Source organism: Peromyscus eremicus, chromosome 13 (genome assembly GCF_949786415.1).
Source record: "Peromyscus eremicus chromosome 13, PerEre_H2_v1, whole genome shotgun sequence".
NCBI classification, from domain to species: domain Eukaryota; kingdom Metazoa; phylum Chordata; class Mammalia; order Rodentia; family Cricetidae; genus Peromyscus; species Peromyscus eremicus.
Genome location: NC_081429.1, coordinates 7,570,464 through 7,589,913, shown reverse-complemented (window position 1 = coordinate 7,589,913; position 19,450 = coordinate 7,570,464). Strand labels below are relative to the sequence as shown.

The window sequence follows — 19,450 nt, the reverse complement described above, 5'->3', positions numbered from 1 at the left end:
ACCAATCTGTTACAATAATGAACTATTTAAAAAAAAAAAAAAAGGCAATGTCAGGTGTGGTGATATGCACCTGTAATACAAGCTCTCTAGAAGTTCAAGGCCACCCAGTAGTTCCAGAGCCATACCCTATCCTTAGAAAATAAAAATTAAAAAGGGTATGAATACAGAAGGGAAGGAGAGGAAAAGGAGGAGCGAGAAGAGAGGGCTGGAGGTAACTCAGGGGTAGAATATTGTATATGAGAGTCCCGAGGTTCAATCTCCAACACTGGACAGAAAGACAGAAAGAAATTGAGAAAGCAATCCCATTTACCAAAATTATTCAGGACTAATTTTTTTTTTTTTTTTTTTTTTTTTTGGAGACAGGGTTTCTCTGTGTAGCTTTGCGCCTTTCCTGGAACTCACTTTGTAGACCAGGCTGGCCTCGAACTCAGAGATCCGCCTGTCTCTGCCTCCCGAGTGCTGGGATTAAAGACGTATGCCACCACCGCCTGGCAAGGACTAAATTTAATTAGAGATGAAAGGTCTGTACTCTCAAACTGTAAAATACTGTGGACAGAAACTAAAGACCAAAAGGTCTGTACTCTCAAATTGTAAAATACTGTGAGTAGAAACTAAAAACCAACCAAATGGTACCCACCATCCAATGAAGTTCACAGACACTGTGCAATCCCCATCACAGTTTCAGTGGTATTCTTCCCAGAACCTCTAGAACCATATGAAGACCCAAAGAATCTTGAGAATGAACAACAAAGTTAATACTGCTCTTTTTTACTTCAAATTTTGTTACACAGAGGCCAACAGAACACCAGGGGGATGCTAGAGCCAACCTAATAAGCATGTACAGTCAACTAGCATGCCAGAGCACCAAGACAACAGGGGGAAATGAGGGGCTCTTCTGGGGACAACTAGGTGTCCTCACACAAACTATCCAAATGAATAAAGGCTTAAACATAAGGGGTGGTGGTGGAGGAAGTTCCCCAACCTGGCTTTTAGCAATGACTTTTTTGTTGTAACTTTTTTAAAGCTCAAACAAGAAAAGCAAAAATTAAACAGTGGGACTACATTAAGCTAAAACACTACAGCACAGCCAAGAAAAGGTAGTCTATATAGACAGGCTGAGAGGAAATGTCTGCAAATCACGTAGCTGAAAAGGATTTAATGTAAAAAAATATGGAGTACACACAATAGAAAAGAATAAAGAATAAAAATTAGGCAGAGGACCTAACAGACACTTCTCCAAAGAAATAAAAATGGCCACCAGTTTTATGAAAATATACAAGCAGTCACTATACATCAAAACAAGACTATGACTGCTATCTCACATCTTTCTGGTTGGCTACTACTAGAAAGATAAGAGGTAGCAACTGTTGTCGAGGATATAAAGAAAAGGGAACCTTCGCACAATTTGCACGGGAACATGAATCAGTACAGTTATGAAAAACAGAGGTCTCTCAACATTCTAAAAATAGAGGGAAAAACAAAATACCACATGACCTAGCAACTGTCTGAATACATACTTAAATGAATCAGTACCTTTTAGGAGTGGTTCTCAACCTGTGCATATCAGGTATTTACATTACCATTCATAACTAGTAAAATTAGTTATGAAGTAGCAATGGAAATAACGTTATGGTTGGGGGTCACCAAAACATGAGAAATTGTACTAAAGGGTCACAGCATTAGGAAGGTTGAGACCACTCTTTTAGAAGGCAAACACTATCATGCTCACTGCAGTTATTTTTCATGGTAGCCAAGATACGGAATCAGCCCAAGAATTTACTGAATAACGAAGAAACTATGGGGTGCGTAAGGAACACTACGCAGCATTAGCAAAGACAATCCTGCCATTTGTGAAAATGTGGATGGACCAAAGACCATCATGCTAAGTGAAACAAGCCAACAGAGAAGAAACAAACTGTTGGATACAGAGAAACAGAATGATGGTGACAAGTGAGGAGGGCAATAGCAAAGGGTACAAAGTTAGGGTTAGGTAGGAGTAAGTCAGAATGCTAATGGGACCGCACAGGAAATGGATATATGAATTCACTTGACTAGTAATTGTTTTACTACATATACACCATGTACATTTGTAAAATCATAATTAACAACAAGGAAAATATTATTGGGAGGGGGCACAGGACATGACACCCTGGCAATAAACAGGCCAGTAAAGCTGTCTATGCCTTGGACAGAAAGTAGCGTGGTCTAGATCTTTGGCTGAATAAGTTCTGAGACTGGAGACAGGCAGGTAGTCTCCAAGCTGCTCTGAAGAATATGTACAGTTTTAGTCCCACACAGATGGGGTAAAAGCACATTCCAAGCAGGTAGAAGGCAGACAGTGTAAGTGCTGGCAAAGCAACAGTCCACATAACAGCAAAGCCATGGGGAATGAGGCGGAAAAATAGGGACAGGAGCCCAAGGAGATTCCTCAACATAAGTTCTGAAGTTCTGCCTCAAGGGAACAACAGCACAAAGGAGGGCAGAGGAGAGGGCAAGTGACCTCTGCATCGGGCAGTAAGCACCAGGTGAAAGCAGGGAAGAAGCCAGTGATCACTGTGGATCAGACCTGCCTGCTGGCAAAGAAATGGAAGAAACTCAGGAGAAAAAATGGAAAGCAGAGCAGGAAAGGGAAGACAGGTGACTGGCCAAAAGGCCCAGCATCAAGACGAGCCCTTCAGGAGAAGTGGGGAAGGCATGCCGAATGCTGTGACATGAGTGGGAATTCGAGCTGAGGCTCAGGGTATGGAGACCCTTATGCTTACAAGTATTAGCAGTGTGTATGAGATGACAGAGCCTTTGGCTGGACACTGGTAGCCTATCCGGAGCCTCTGCTTTAGTGTTCAGCAATCCAGATCAGACGGATAGCCAGCAAAGGTGATTGGGCAGGAGGAACTTGGGCAAGGGAAGGGCCCACATCCCTTCATGTTCCAGGGTGCCAGAGTCAATGTGCTCCTACAGTGATATTCTCATGCTGAGAAAAAGGACATATAAAATCCACAGGTCAGGGGGTGAAGAGGAGGACCGGCAGGTCAATCCTCTTGCTGGGGCTGGGAAGGCAACACATTCCATCACTGACCACAAGCCTTGAGTCCACCCTTTTGGTAGTCACAGGTACTTTTAAAAAATACTTAAAGACTGGGGTTGGTGGCTCATGCCTACAAACCAGCACTCAGGATGCTAAGGCAGAAGGACCCTGAACTTGAAATCAGCCTGAGTTATACAGTGAGACCCTTTCTCAAACAAAAATAAATCTGTGAAAGGTGCACTGCCACTATGTTTGACTGCAGTGACCTTGGAGTTGTCTTTGTCAAATGCTGCTCTTGCCCTTCCTGGGGAAGACTGGCAGAGAGCTAAGACCACAGATGAGTCATTTACAATCATCATTTTTAAGTACTATCCATGAAACTAAACTGTTTTTGAAGCAAATACTAGCATATTTTATTCTGTCATCCAGATTCACCTAGTGACAACTGGAACCCTGCCCACTGGGTATGAATTTCATATCAAACAGATAATGACCAGCAGAAGCAAAAGGCTCAAGAGGCTAGTCCACTGCCACAGGATGAAGAAATGAGATCTGGGCACATGCACAGGCAAGGTTATAGGGCAGAGTATGGGTGGGAGGATTGGAAGGAACTGGGCAGATGTCTTGACCAATGTTCCACTTCTCTTCTGGAAATGGTGTGGGTGTATTGGAGATTAAAGACCCTCATTACAGGCAGGTGTGGTGGGGTATACCTTTTATCCTAGCACTCAGGAAGCAGAGGCAAGCAATCTCTAAGTTCAATGTCAGCCTGGTCTACAGAGTAAGTTCCAGGACAGCCAGGGCTACACAGAAAACCTCTCTCAAAAACCAAAAAGAAAAAGGAGCAGTAGGGGGAGGGGGGGGGGGCGCTTAAGAGATGGCTCAACAATTAAGAGTACTGGCTGTTTTTCCAGAGGATCTAACTTTACTTTTCAGCACCCACATGGCAGCTCACAACTGTCTGTGTTAACTCTAGCTCCAGGGCCTCCAACACCCCTATATGGACATACATGCAGCCAACAACAATGTACATAAAATAAAAAATAAATCATTAAAAAAAATAAAGACCTACATCACATCAGTACTTAGGGAGTGTTTTGCTAATATGATTCTACTCAATAACTTTATTTATAAAAGTTATCATGTATAGCCACATTGTGTAAAGGATTTACTGATTTTTTAGTAATTTGAGTTCCGATTATCCCCACAATCCAGTAGCTACAGGGATTCTAAATCCCTGGATGCCCCAGTCCTCAATCACTCCAGTATCATTAAAAATCCTAAGTAGGCCCAGGCACCTAAATTAGTGTTGTTCTCTAACTCTTGGTCTGTGTGGCCTGTTATAACAAAAATATCTTACACGTAGGTGGTTTGCAAACAGACACTTATTTTTTATAATTCTGAAGGATGGCTGGCCAAGACCAAGGCACCAGCAGATTCTGAATCTGGTGAGGGCCCAGGACCCTCATATATAGCAAATTCTTGTTGTGTGTTCAAATGGTAGGAGAGGCAAGGAAACTGTCTAGTACTGATTTATTAGTACTGATTCCATTCATAGCAATTCCACCCTCATAAATTACCTCCTAATTAATACCACCCAACTGTTAAGATTTGAATGTACAAATCTGGAGGACATGTCATTCAGACTGCTTCAGACCACTACCTGTGGAAAGATGATCTAATGCCATTATACACATAAACTTAATAAAAAGTTCTAATTCTACATGATAGCAATAAATTTAAGGTTTTGCCTGTATTCATCATGTTCAGTGTAACTCACCCAAGAAAAGGAGGGTGCTGAGGGGAGGCCCAAACACAGCCTGCTGACCACACCAGGAATCCTCTGTTCCACCTGTCAGAGCAGGCCTGGGAATAGAATCCTTGGGACATGGGATTTCAATAAAGATGCTTGGCACTTTGTCTAGCCCAGTGCAGACTACAAAACACCCAGTCAAATCTGCACGGTACTTTCACAAGTTAACACCTCTTTTGTTAGGTGGCTTAGCATTTCTGGGAGGCACCTGGCACCTTGCTTAACTCAGTGGCTGCATAACTTCCTTCTAAGAAATTAAATTATTTTCCTTTCTATATAAGGATCACACCAGAATTCACTGGAAGTGTGAGTATAACCAGATTACAAAGTCCATGCAGTTCTCACAATGGCCCCCACACCTCACGCACTTACCTCCTCTTGCTTTGGGCAGCTCCTAACACTAGGCTCTAGCTGTGTCCTCCAGATCAGTGCTACCCATCTGCATACCCTTCACGGTGGGAGCCACACAGCCAGCCCCAGCCCTACTCTGTGCCCTAGGCTGGGCACAAATGTTTGGCAAATGTGGGGCACGTAAACACACTTGCCTTACAAGGTGGCAGGGCCCCTGCTGTGAATATATGGAGACATTGAGACCTTCTCTCCTCATGTGGCCTAAATTTGTGTCCCTTCTCCCTTCATATACTGAAGCTCTGTGCTCTAATAAGGCGGCACTTGGAGGCCATTAGGTAGTCTTAGCAGAGCTCCCACATGAGATCAGTGTCCTCAGGAGAAAACCATTCTCCCTTTCAGGCACCTATTTTCTTCTCTGTTTGCTGAGGACACACGCAACCATTTGCTTATAAACCAAGACCTACCTCACTAGGACTTGATCTTGAACATCAAATCAGCTTCTAGAACTATGAGAAATGTGTGGCTTATGTTACCCAATCTGTAGTGGTTTGTTATAGCAGAGTAAGCTAAGATAAATGGCCAGTCCAGTCAGAGATGCACATGGGCTTAGCAGAACTGAGTTCCAACTTCAGACATCAGTATAGGAGCTGAGCCCTTCATTCCCAGGACACGGGCCTCAGCACTGACAGAGCTAACTCACTCACCAAAAGTGTTCTAATACCACTCTAAAATGCAAATCCCAACCCCGAGAAAGCAGTTTCCTCTAACAAAGGCCTAGTATTGCTACGAATGTAGCCCTGGACTTCATACCACCTACTTTTGACATGAGTGCAGAAAATAACAAGTTGGCTGCCCACCTATGGCTTCCATGAGCCCTCCCTCCTGCCCCCTTACGCTGTTTGATGTACTGATGGCGGCTATCCAGGTTCCCTGAACAGCCTCACTGGTGTTTAACCTTCAACAGAACACAAGGCTGTGTGTGCTCAGATGGCTGCCCTCCTACTTGACTGTTAGCAGGACTCCTTGTTAGGCTACCCCTCAGATTCATATGCTGTCAAATGCTGTGACAACCTTGGCAATGTGGACAGCTGTACCCTGACCTACTCACCAGAGAGTAGTGTGAGAGTCTAGCACTGGGAACAGACTTGGGGACCTCTCTCACCTTCAGGAGCCACTAATGCACAGGGGCATGTGGCAGCTCTGGTAGATTGTGAGGGCCCAAGCACACATGGACACATTATTCCCACTCTAAGGTGCCTGGCTAGGCTCAAGGACAGGAGTGAACACCAGCCAGCGAGTTCACCAGTAAGTGGCAGGGCCCCATGAGCCCTCCCCTACCTATATATAAAAGCACCTATTTTTGGCCTGTTAGTGTCTACAATCTTTCCCTTGGCTCTTTGAGATGCCAGTGTAGAGGACAGTCTTCTCTGGTACACTGTCCAGATGCCCTCTCACTGGGGCTATGGACACATGACCTTTGTTCTAGGACTACTACCATAGGCTAGACACCTTCTAAGACAGCCCCCATCTGACTAAAAGCAAAGCAGGAAGGCCTGAGCCTTTTGCCAGGTTGGTGACAGCTTTAAGAACTGAGCAAAAGCTATAATGGGACATTCTCCTCCAAGTGTGATCATCCCTCAGCCTGCTTTCTTCACCTCCCTCTACTGTACAATCTCAAGATATTTTTTAGTTGTCCTGTGTGACAAGCTCCTGCCTCCCCCTTTAGGAATGCAGTCTGCAGTATTAAGTTCTAAACATAATTAGTTTCCTAGAACCTGTCTATACTCAATGAAAGACATCTTCACAGGAGCCCACTTTATGACCTAGGACAATAATCTCAATTAGAGCAATCTTGCTAACCCAGACTCTTTCAAAGTCCCTAAAGGGATTTTTGTCTGGAAAGATTTTTCACCATGACCACCCTGGAGCTATCTGAAAACTCCCAGATGAGTCAGTCCCTAGGCACAGGATGGGCCTGTCCAAACTTTCTTCTGTTAATTTGCATCTCTCTCTGCTCTTTGAACTGCAATGCTTAAAATCTGTGCTCCTAGAGCCTGCCTCACCCCTGAGAGGTGAGTCTGACCATCCTGCTGCAACTACTGCAGGCTTCTTCAGGTGGAAAAGGAAGTCTCAGCTCTTCAGGTGGAAAAGGAAGCACCATCCCTGCCATTACCCCTAAAGTGCTTGCTATGGTTTAACCCACAATACTTGCTCTGGTCTGAAGGTGCCCAAAATTCATATTATAACCTGATCCCCAATGTGGCAGTATTAAGAAGTGGTATCCGGGGCTGGAGAGATGGCTCAGAGGTTAGGAACACTGGCTGCTCTTCCAGAGGTCCTGAGTTCAATTCCCAGCACCCACATGGTGGCTCACAGCCATCTGTAGTGGGATCTGGTGCCCTCTTCTGGCCTGCAGGGAAACATGCTGTATACATAATAAATAAATAAATCTTTTTTTAAAAAAAAAAAAGAAGTGGTATCCTGGAGTGATTAAGTCGTGAGGGCTCTGTTAACAAGAATGATTTAGTGCCATTTAAACTCTTGTCTCTTCCTTCTCAAGGGACCAGTGTCCTCCTAGGAGTCAGCAGCCTGGTTGCATCTTGAAAGCAGAGTAGAGTTCTCACCAGACACTTTGTTTTTTTCTGTGATGGTGGGGATGGAACCCAGGGCCTGGTACATGTAAGGCAAGTGGCTTTATCACTGAGCCCAATCCTGCTTTCTGAACCTTAGCCTCCCAGACTCCAGATCATGAGAAAGATGCTCCTACTGTACTGTGGGATGTTCTGTATGCTACACTACTGTTTTCAAGGAACATAAAATTTTGTGTCAGCAGTACAATCAGGGCCTGATCCTGTCACTGTTTGTTGCCACATGGGTGTGCGGGTTCACACAGATCTGTGGAAAGAAGACTCAGAGGCATCTTAAGAATGAATCTAGCCTTTCATGGCTGCAGGGGAATACAACCTTGAAGGACTGAAGCCTTTCCCTTCACCTAGGGCATTTGTATTTCTCTCTATTTACAGTTTAGCCAGTTAATTTCCATATGCTCAAAACAACCTAAAAGGAGCTCCCAAAGATACAATGCCAAGTGCAATTCCTTGATTTCTCAGATACCATGGTTTTCTGGGTTTCCTGAACCAAGTTTTGCATAGGCTTTGTATCCTTAGGAGACTCTCAGACAAGAATCACATAGGGCGGCTAGAGAAACAAAAGGTATTGGTTAAACAAAGGATGGACTAGGGCTAGGTGCTATGCTCTGCAGCCAGGCCAGGTGCGGCTCAGCAGGAAAGCAGCCACAGATTCCCCTTTTTATTTAAAAAACAAACAAACAACCACAACAAACAAAAAACAATTATCTTGTAAGTTATGCAGCCTTACAGCAAATATAGCCTTTTTTTTTTTAAATCTATTTGTCTTACAATCTTACACAAGTATACCAAACACATTTTAAAACCCATAAAGTTACTATTTCTAGAACAAGAGCAACACCTGCTAGGATAAGAAATCTATTAAAGTGACTCGTAGGACTGAATGAGGCTATGATATCTGCTAGATTTTTCATAATGTCTGTTCCTGTCGTATCAGGTAACTGTTTTGTAAAGGTTTTTTAAATTTCTTTTTGTAAATCAAAAACCATTTGAGAAGAATTAGGGTGACCCAACAAATGCATCTTAACCTTTTTTCAATCATACTTGTTTTCATTAAATCTTAAGGGTGTGATACAATAACAAGAAACATTTCAATCGTATTTTAATTGTATCTGCTCCTTCAAAATTTTTAACTGATCCCCTAATAATACAACAGCTTGCCTTAATTTAGCTAATTCATTTACTATCTCATTATCAATTTTACTTTGTTCAGTCCAAAGTATTTTTGAATGTCTATGCCAGTCTCTAATGAATTTAGCGGTTTGGATTTCTTTATGAAGGACCACTCCAGTGGTTGTTGCTGTAGCTGCCAATGCAATGACTCTCATAATAACTGCAACCACCAGTCCAACCATACGACGTGTTCCTCTAAATATTCTTTTAGCGAGCTTCTGTACCGGGACCATCATAGGAGAGTTTTGCCATGGCCTCGACAACTTTACTGGTATCCAGATTGCTGGCCTTGCTCTAAGAATATATAAACTTTCAAAGGTCAAATTTAAAAGCATACTAGAATTAACCTAAGTATGAAGGGTACACCATTCACAAGTGCCAATGTACAGGCCCCTTTAATAGCAGGTAAGGTAATGGTACATATGCCATAAAAGGAGGGCTTTGATTTAGTCTAAAGACAGAGTGTACTTATCATCCTTAATGTTTAATTTTCCTTCCCACACCTTAAGAGGGTAGAAGGCACTTGCCAATTTCCACAAGTTAGTCTGAATTGAATTGCCAAATTGCAGGGGAGGACTTGCCATTCCAACTCCATGCCACCGAATAGGTTCATTAACAGAAGCACTGATTTCCATAGTTTCATTTATATTATACCATTTCCATCTTAACTCTGAGTGAGATATTTCCCTTGAGGGGAGACATAAGGGCTCCAATCAATGATGTCTCCTTTGGAGATATTAATTAGCACTCAAGGTTTCTCACTCTTACAGTGTTGCCCATGTACCCAGTCAGGTTCCTTGTTGATAACCCTCATCTTACAGAACAGCAGATTTATGGAACTAGTAGCATTAATCTCTTGTCCTTTAAAACCAAATGCATGAAGCATATAAAACTTATCACGATAATCTTGGGTAGTACTGACTATGGATAGCCATACTTGAGAGGTAATTTTTAGGCATTAAATTTCATTTCCCATGTAAACAGGTATTCCTTGTACTCCAACAGTGTAATTGTCAATCACTTTACCCTCCTCCACTGGCTGAGCTCCTCGATTGTCATAAGGACCAGGTAACCAAGAAGATTCATTAACCATTACAGGAATATTCATATCTTCCCAACTTATTGCTATGTTAACTGGAGGATTGGGGATATAAGCCCAATAATTATGATCCATCCCTTTTACCAGCATCATTACCACAGAAAGCATGGTGTAGCATTCAGAAGCTTGTGAGTCATATAAACTCTTAGGCTGTCCCCAGGTGGGAGGATTAGTTGTTGCAAAGATCTCCTGTGTATTGACTTTGGCAGAGGCATCCCTGCATCTGCAGCATCTTGGAGATGTCTTTTGCTCCTGGCAAATTTTTATTAATTTCAATGGAATCCACAATTTATTATCTCCTGTGGAAACATAAGCATAACCTCGGCCCTAACTTAACACTTTGCCTGAATTATTTTGTGTTAAAATATTTATAATACATGGGCTGACTCAATTCAGCAATTCTTTCCATAACTCAATTTTGTTCCTGTTTCATTAGCATTTAAAAAAAATTTTAGCCAGGCAGTGGTGGCATATACCTTTAATCCCAGCATTTGGAATGCAGAGGCAGGTGGATCTCTAGGCCAACCTGGGCTACAGAGTGAGTTCCAGGAAAGGCGCAAAGCTACACAGAGAAACCCTGTCTCAAAAAACAAAACAAAATTTTTTTTAGTAGGGTACTATACAGTCTATCTCTAGGGGTCCTCATATCCTCCCCCATCTGTTTAACAAGCATCTCTTTATAAGGTCTAATCTATCTATAAGTATTTTGTAATTTTTGTTTCATCAGGGCTAATTCTTTTTTTGGCCTCAGTTGTTAACTATCTAGGATCATTTAAATCTGAGTCATCTTGCAGAATTTGAAACAAATTAGTTAATTCTTGAGTAGACAATCTAATTGTAGGCCTCAACCAGTTAATATCATCCAATAATTTTTGAAAATCATTAAGAGAATACCAATCTTTTCTAATCTGTACCTTCTGTGGCTGAACTTTTAGTTTATTTAATGTATAGACTAGAGAATTTAATGTATAGTTAAGAGAATCTCCTCTTTGCATATTTTTTTAAGGAGAAATTTGTAATCCCCAATAGAGTAAATTTTTTTGTATTACATTTTTTCTAAGGTATCTGTATCAGAGAAGCCAATAAAATATCATCCATATAATGATAAATAACAGCCTAAGGAAATTGTTTACGAGTCATTTCCAGTGGTTGATTTATAAAATATTGACATAAAGTTGGGCTACCAACAGTGACTCCTACTTTAAATTTGGATAGCCAATTCCTGTCTTATCTTGTCTTTGTACAACCTGTATAGCCTGTGACCTATTCTTACAACTTCAGGAATATATCCTAATTTAAACATCAATTTACGAGCTGTTTCTGAAATTGTAGGAATATTAATTTGAGCTCACCATTGTTGTAATAAATTTCTCTCCCATAAATTTATGGCTATATTAGCCATATGAGGCTTTAACATTTTTATCTATTTTTTAAGGCTCTATACATTTAATCCATATTATATTTTGTTTTATTTTAGAAAAGGTTCCAATGCCTACAAATTGAGTGGAGACTTCTTGTAGAGGCCAGTTGGGATCCCAGGATTCTTGTGAAACTATAGATAACATTTAGCACCAGAATCCAATAATCCTTTAATCTTTTTTTCTTTTCTTTTTGTTTGTTTTTTTTGAGACAGGTTTCTCTGTGTTGTTTTGGTGCCTATCCTGGATCTCACTCTGTAGATCCGCTGGGCAATCCTTTAATCTTAATCTCATTTAATTTTACTTTTAGTTGAGGCCATTCATCATTGATAATTGTTTGTCATGACATCTTTTTTTCCTCCAAAGCCTCTAGTTCCACATATAGGCATCATTTTGCCTTTAAGATATGGAAGCAATAATTAACTAAGCAATTTTACCATCAGCTTTTATTTCCATGGTCCTTTTACATATGCCATCTATAAAAGCATTAAATATATCTCTATAGGATTTGAAGAGGTAACTGAGGTAATACTTTGGAATATTTTTATAAAACCTAAAAAGAGGATCCTTTTTTATAGATCCCAAGTAACATGTTAATGCAACTCACCAATTATTAACAATGTAGATTAAACAATTTACCTGTATTTTATTTAGTGGAAAAATAATTAGTTACAAAAATAATTTGCAACCTCTTTATCAGTAAGAGATTATTTTTTATGGGTGTTTATCCTAGTAATCATATTATTTAATAAGCTAACAACCCAATCTGTTTCAGGTGTTATTTTTTTTTTTTTTTTTTTTTTTTTTTTTTTTTTTTGGTTTTTCGAGACAGGGTTTCTCTGTGTAGCTTTGCGCCTTTCCTGGGACTCACTGGTAGCCCAGGCTGGCCTCGAACTCACAGAGATCCGCCTGGCTCTGCCTCCCGAGTGCTGGGATTAAAGGCGTGCGCCACCACCGCCCGGCCTCTTTTTTTTTTTTTTTAATTTTAATTTTCTTTTTATTTATTCTAAAATAAATCTTTCACATTGTGCATCTTGATCCCATTCATTTCCCCCATTCCTTCACTTCCACCTTCTGCCCCTGCCCCTGCAATACCCCCACAAAAAAACAAAATCTAAGAGAAAAACAACAACAACAACAAAAGAGAAAAACTAGGAATCTCATCAAAAGCTGCAGGGTGACCCAATGAGTCACGAAGCAAATCCCTTTGTCCATATATATTTACTTGCAAGTGTTCATTGCAAAAAGTCACTGGTCTGATTCCATGCCTCTGGGTTTCTGTTTCACTATTGATGTTGGGCCCAGTCTGGGACCCCTCTTGGATATCCTGTTGTTGCCCTGTGTTGTGGAGATCCTGCAGCTTTGGGTCTAAAGGACTGGCCCCTTCACATGCTCCAGAAGATCATAGATGGAGTGGATATTGGGACGGGCCTAGACATAGCTCTGGTTCTCGGCCTAGGCAGCTTTAGGGTTAGTCAAACCTGCCAATTCTCCTGTGTCTTCTACACAAGGCTGAACTCTCCAGCATCAGGTGTTACATTTCTATAGAATTTAACCAAGAATTTTAGAAAGCAATTTAAGAGCAGAGCCAAATTCTCAGTAATGATCAACAGGCAAGTGCATATTCAATATATAGTTTAAAATTGTGAATCCTGTTCCTTTAGTTTATCTACCATGAAAATCAAATATTTATTAGACAATCAAAAGACAACAACATCCTCTATACACTGAATGATTAATATCTCTGGAAATTTAAACAGCATCGACTTAGCATTCCATGTCCTGATCAAACCGTTCTTCACCAGAAGTTGGGCCCATTTAAACTTCCTCTTTCTTCCATGAAGGGACTATTAATAATGAGTTATTCCCATCATTAGGGAAAAATGGAAAACATTTCCCATGAAGGGATCTATTTTTTTCGTTTTTTTTTTTTTTTTCCTCGAGACAGGGTTTCTCTGTGTAGCTTTGCGCCTTTCCTGGAACTCACTCTATAGCCCAGGCTGGCCTTGAACTCACAGAGATCCTCCTAGCTCTGCTTCCCGAGTGCTGGGATTAAAGGCATGCGCCACCACCGCCCAGCTGAAGGGATCTTTAATATTGAGTTATTTTCACTCGAGGGAATAATAAAAAAACATTCAAGCCAAAATTAAGCAAACAAACAACAAAATTCTAAGCTCTGGGTTTGCTCTTGTTCAGGCTGCAGTACTGAGGCCCACCTGTTGATTCTTAGTAATTCAGATGCCACCACTCTGTGCTGGCAGGCAGACAGATTTAAGCTAATTCAAGATTTAAGTCCAGAAAGTACAAAGAGACTCTGTTAAACCAGTACAAACCCACTGCCTTCAACCTCTGCACCTCCACATGTATATGCGTCCATAAGTGTACGTCTGTGCATCCTTGCCCTTACCATGCACACAGGAACATGCAAGCCACACATATACCACCCACAAACACAAAAGGAAACCCTTTATCAAACACAGTTTTCTTTTACAAACATGAATAGTGACTATGACCTTAAGACACAATTCTAATAATAATTCTGTGAATTCTAATAATAAAATTACAATATGCATTATTAACAGTTTATATAGTATCTGTGTGTGATGGTGTGTGTTGTGTACTATGATAATTCTGTGAAGACACCCAGGTCTTCACAGGATTCCTTAGGCTGTGTCCTGCATGAAACAGGAAAGGATTCTAAGACATTACCTTTTCCAGGCTAGAAACTGCTGTGCATCCCACAGGAAAGGGATAGCAGAGGAGAATAACAGCAGCACCCACGTGCCTCAGGCCTGCCAACTCCTATTGCCTTATTCTTTCCACAACACAGCATAGCAGAGCCAACAAAGACTATTCCTGGTGCGTCAGACACCACAGTTCTAACACCATCTCCTTGCTATCACAAGCCCATCCTTTGCCTGATATAAATCATTCCACTGTAAGGGACAATCACATTTCATTCTATTTTTATTTTTTTGAAACAGTGTATTATTTTTTGAAACATGTAACTGGCTGTCCTGGAACTCACTGTGTAGACAAGGTTGGCCTTGAACTCAAGAGATCTACCAGCCTCTTCCTCCAGAGTCCTGGAACTAAAGGCATGCCTGGCTGATAACCATCCGTTCAAATCATTTCAAAGAAGTATTTCCATTCAACAGGCTTCTTGACATCCATCGATACAGGGTATAAAAACAGCTTCCACGGAGGACGGTTACCTTTAACAAGCAGCTTGTCTCTCACAGAAACCCTCCGAGTAGAGTCCGATGTGGAGGCTGATGTCCGGGATCCCTTGAGACCGTCATCCCGCTTCAGCTTGCTTGCCAGCGTTAGCATTACTGCCACCTTTCTTCTGGAAGACAGGCAAGAGTAGTAAGAAGCGTGTCTCCAGACAACAACTAGACAGGAGAAATACATAGGTGTTTTCCCTTCAGATTTTCTCTAAAATGTGTAGAACATTCCTACACATATTAACAAAACTGGATTCCTTCACAATGGATCTGAATAAGCCACGTGATTTTTTGTAAATTTGGGGAGCCACAAGTTTCATACCCACCAGGCACAGAGTGGGTGCTAGTTCAATCACAATCTAGCCCACCCACCCCCAAGCTTCCCAACCAGCTCTCATGTGCTACCCACACTGGTTTCAAATGAAGTAACTGTCCCTGAAGCACTGGGATCCAGGTGCGGCCTGGGAACAGAAGTCTCTAGGGCAGAAGAGACATCTGATGCTTTGCTTTCCTTCTCCCTTCAAGGGAAGTGTACAGAGCCTTCAAAGGACTGTTGTATTTACTGATGTGCAATGTCAACACCAAGAGCAAATGATAATACCCCAAACTGGCTGCTTCCAGCCCCTGTGAGCTTCAGGTTTCCTGCTGCAAACTCCCTGGGAAGGACAGCAAAACCCAAAGGCAGCTGAGGTAATGCTCCCAACTGCCTGCATAAAGGATGAAAAACTGCCACCCACTCCTTAACCCTTCAACTGTTTATTCTAAAAGCAGCATTAGAGCAACACAATTGTTGGGCAGAAGGTACGGGCCCTTTCCATGCACTCCTCTCCCCATTCCCATGATCAGCATTCCCTCCAAGAGGCTTTATTTGTTCTAACTGATGGACCTATGTAAAGGTATTGTCACCCAGAGCACAATTTACATTAGGGTGTCAGCAATTCCTACCTCCAGAATCTGCCTTCTGTTTCTACTACACGCTTCCATCAATCAGACACTCCTCATACTTGACACTTCCAGAGAGGGACTTTAGCAAGAGTAAGTGAACAGTTCAATATTTGCATAATTTCCTTTCTTGTTTTAAAATTACTTCCTTTCAATACTGGTTTGATAATTTTTTCAGTCAAAAAGGATCTACAATTTTCCAGATGAAAAGCTTTATCCAAGAGGTCAAACTTGAGGCTAAGACTCTGGAAACAAGGATATTCCTCTCTTCACTGGTATTTTAAAACATCTCAAACCCAGGTCTTTCACCTAGTTTCTCATGCCATCTTTTATGTATCCTTAGTGATGTCAGATTTCATTTTGTAACACATATCACAAAAACAAGACAATGGATATGATCTTCCAAACTGTACATGGCCCTGCCATACTGAAGACTGGTCACACTGAGCACAGTGTCACATACTTGTAACATCAGTATTTGGGAGGCTAAGGCAGGAAGATTTGTCAGTTGGAGGTTAGCCTGGGCTACAAAGGGGATCATGCACCAACAAGCAAAATAAATAAAAATACCAAAACAAAACAAAAAGTATATTTGTCTAAATGCACAATTCTTTTTTTTTTTGTTTGTTTGTTTTTGTTTTTGAGACAGGGTTTCTCTGTGTAGTTTTGGTGCCTGTCCTGGAGCTTGCTCTGTAGACCAGGCTGGCCTTGAACTCACACAGATTCTCCTGGCTCTGCCTCCTGAGTGCTGGGATTAAAGACATACGCTGCCGCCACCACCACCCGGCCCCAACAATTTTTATATGGCATGTTAGGATGCATAAACACATAGCATTGAAATCTAGGAAAGATTCCCAACGCGCGCGCGCGCGCACACACACACACACACACAGAGGCACATGCCCATGTGGACCCTGGAACAATAGGCCTGGAGGGTAAGTGTCCAAGACACTTGGCTACAAGAAGCACTCACCACAAAAACCTAGTTTCCTCTGGAAGGTGTGTTGTAAGCATGGTCATGGTGTCAGTTTTACACTGATCAATCATGAAGTGATGGGGCAGTTCAATCATACCTCAGTGCAGTTGGCAAACATCTGAAAGCACACTAGCACCTGTTTCTTCAGTCCCACTCTACAACGCCTTCTCCTCAGGGACGTCTACGTGAAGAGATGAGCCCACTATGGACACCACAGACCTTCAAGTTTTCACTTCAGGCACAGAGCTATGGTTCCACTGCTAAGTCACTTCCCCCAGGAGGCTTCAGCCCACAAGCTACCAAAACAGAACAGAGCAATGCTTTCCTGCCTTGGCCCCACCTGGAATGATCTTTTCAGGAATTTCTCAAACAGGATCCTGGGGTAGTGTTTGCCACCCTGGCCAAGTCCAAGCCTACCACTATGTGCTCAGACCTGGGGACATCAAGGGTGCCTGACAATGCACAGGTAAATAATAAGCCTATCTACCACTGGGGATTAGTGAGGAGTATGGGATGCTCCACAGGAGGATCAGCAGATAGATATTCACCTTGGGTGTCAGTGAAGCGAATAGTAAAAAGTGAAAAAGAAAAACAGTGATTAATAGTTTAGTAGGCAGTCCCCTAGTGGTCATAACAGAACTTTATGGGAAATGAAGCCAGGGCACACACTGCTCCACGCCCTGAGGAGCTGCACTGCTCAGGGACCTGGCAAGAGCCAGGCCTTCCCCACACACTGCTGTGGTACTTAACATACCCCTCCCCTACACTGAGGCCTTCTCTGAGGCAGAGGATGGGTATGCTCTGCTCGGCAAGGCATAGACTCTAGCTTGTAATCCTCGAGAAGTTTGTAGACTTTAAATAAGACATGTTGTGCAAAGGCCATGCAGGGGAGAAAACACTGGTGTTGTCTCCAGAGAAAACACAACATGCACTTTCTAATATTCTACGGCATGTAATACAAAGAGTGGCCACTAATTCTTCTATCATCTGTATCACTTTCACATGCCACAGGAGGAACAAAGCAGTCCCAATTTGGAAACGTTCCCATCATCAGAAAATTAAATCTACACAAAGGGAACAAAAATAATTACTCAAACTATCCAAAGGCTAGCAGACTACCTGCAGCTGCCTCAGAATTCTCTTCCTCTCCTCAACACGGCCCACCTCTGGAAAACCGGACTTTAACCCAAACTTCCCGTTTCTCGAAAATCACACCGTGACTAAGGCAGTATTTTGGGAACAGATCAGCTATTCTGAACAGCATGCTCAGTCTCTAAATTCCACAAGTTGTAATTGGCCCAGTTAGTTCCTCCTCTGGGTGGGACTGAATTTTAGGCCATCCACCAAAGAAGATCCCAGCTTGTTATTTACCAGTCTCACCAGGTCCTGTTTACTCAGCATTCCTATGTGCCATGGTGAAATCAGGCCCGTGTCACCTGTGCAGGGCCAGGCAGCTCAAGGTGAGGCTAACTCCTCACAGATCGTTCCGATCCAAGCATTTACGTGAGAACTACAGGTCACTAGAGACACTTACTTAACCTCCCAAGCGTAAGGAAACAGATCAGGACCGTACGGCATGACAGTGCCCAGGGGTCTCTCGTCCACCAGGTTTATTGACTGACCACCTCTGGAGCCCATCTTTGATTTCGGGGACCGAATGTCAGGTAGTTCGGCCCAAGAGGGGCTCCTGAAGCTCCTCCATCACTGTTAGCTCTCTTAACTCCCACTGCCGGGCTCCCTGCCCCACCAGCTCGGAAGCCTCTTGCACCAGGGCCACCAGCAGCCTCACTGGTCCACACCGGGATCCCGCTCACTTCTGGAACCTGTGTCCAAATCTCACAACCAGGTCTAGGGATGCCCTCCTTGCCTTCACCATCTAGCCCCAGCAGGGACTTAGGGAGAGCAGATTTCTACCTAGAGGCCAAGCTCCCCTCCGCGAAGCCTTCTCGGTCACTCCAACCCACCGGCGGCGCCGAGGGGCGGGTCCCAATGCCCACCCGAGACGGAGGCCACCGAGCCCGCCGGGGAGGAGGCCACACCCGAGATAACACGCCGCGGAACCGGGTCAGGGACCGAACCGGACCGGGCGGGACCGGCCTCCCCTCCTCCCCGCTGCCGCGGTGGCGGGCCGCGTCCGCCTCCCTCCGGGGGCAGCGGGCCTCCTCGCCGCGGCCTCGGTCTCCCGGCGGGCCCGAGCTCGGCACCGTGACCTTGCCGGCGGTGGCACGGGGTCCGCCTCGGCCCGGCCCTCAGAGCCGCGGGGGCTCGCTGGCCGCCCAGCGCTTCCCGTCAGCCGCCGACCTCGCGGCCCCGGCGCCGGCGCTCGGCGAGAGGAGCCGCGGCCGCATCTCAGCCCGCGCGACGGGCTCACCTGAGCACCGCGAGTCAGGCGAGGCGGGCCGGCACCCAACACCATGCCCGACCAGCGACGGCTGCAAGACGCGAAAGCCCTCACAGCCGCACCGGCTCCCGGCGGCGGGACCGGAAGTGGCGGGGCGGGGACTGCGCTGTGACCGCAGCGGGCGCTTTAAAAAAAAAAAAGAAAGAAAGAAATTCAAAGCTGCGGAGAACTTTATTGGCAGCCTCACGCGCAGACAGCCGCGCGCGTGGGCCCGACGGGGCGGCCGTCGCTCATTGGCGGAGGGCACGACCTGAGGGCGGGCCAAGGGAGAGCCAAGGCCTTCTCTGATTGGTTACGGTGCCCGTGCCTGCGTCCTAGCGTCCCGCGCGCGGCCTGGTTTCCATTCATTGGGCGGCTGGACGGCCGGGGAGTGCTGG

General features: G+C 43.8%; 1 protein-coding gene across 6 annotated transcripts in view; it reads right to left on the bottom strand.

Annotated features, from left to right (window-relative positions):
- Positions 1-19,175, bottom strand: part of Ube2f (ubiquitin conjugating enzyme E2 F (putative)) — a 47,971-nt gene extending 28,796 nt beyond the window's left edge. Inside the window, exons 1-2 of one of the 6 annotated variants that reach the window (XM_059277964.1) lie at positions 19,044-19,175; positions 14,743-14,876 (exon numbers count right to left, since the gene is read on the bottom strand). In XM_059277964.1, coding sequence (XP_059133947.1) covers positions 14,743-14,860 — 118 coding nt within the window. In that variant the 5' untranslated portion in view covers positions 14,861-14,876; positions 19,044-19,175. Of the gene's footprint in view, positions 1-14,742; positions 14,877-18,586; positions 18,957-19,043 lie in introns of those variants that run through there. The other 5 variants (XM_059277966.1, XM_059277968.1, XM_059277967.1 and 2 more) reach the window with 5 other exon arrangements.
- Positions 19,176-19,450: the final 275 nt, after the last annotated feature.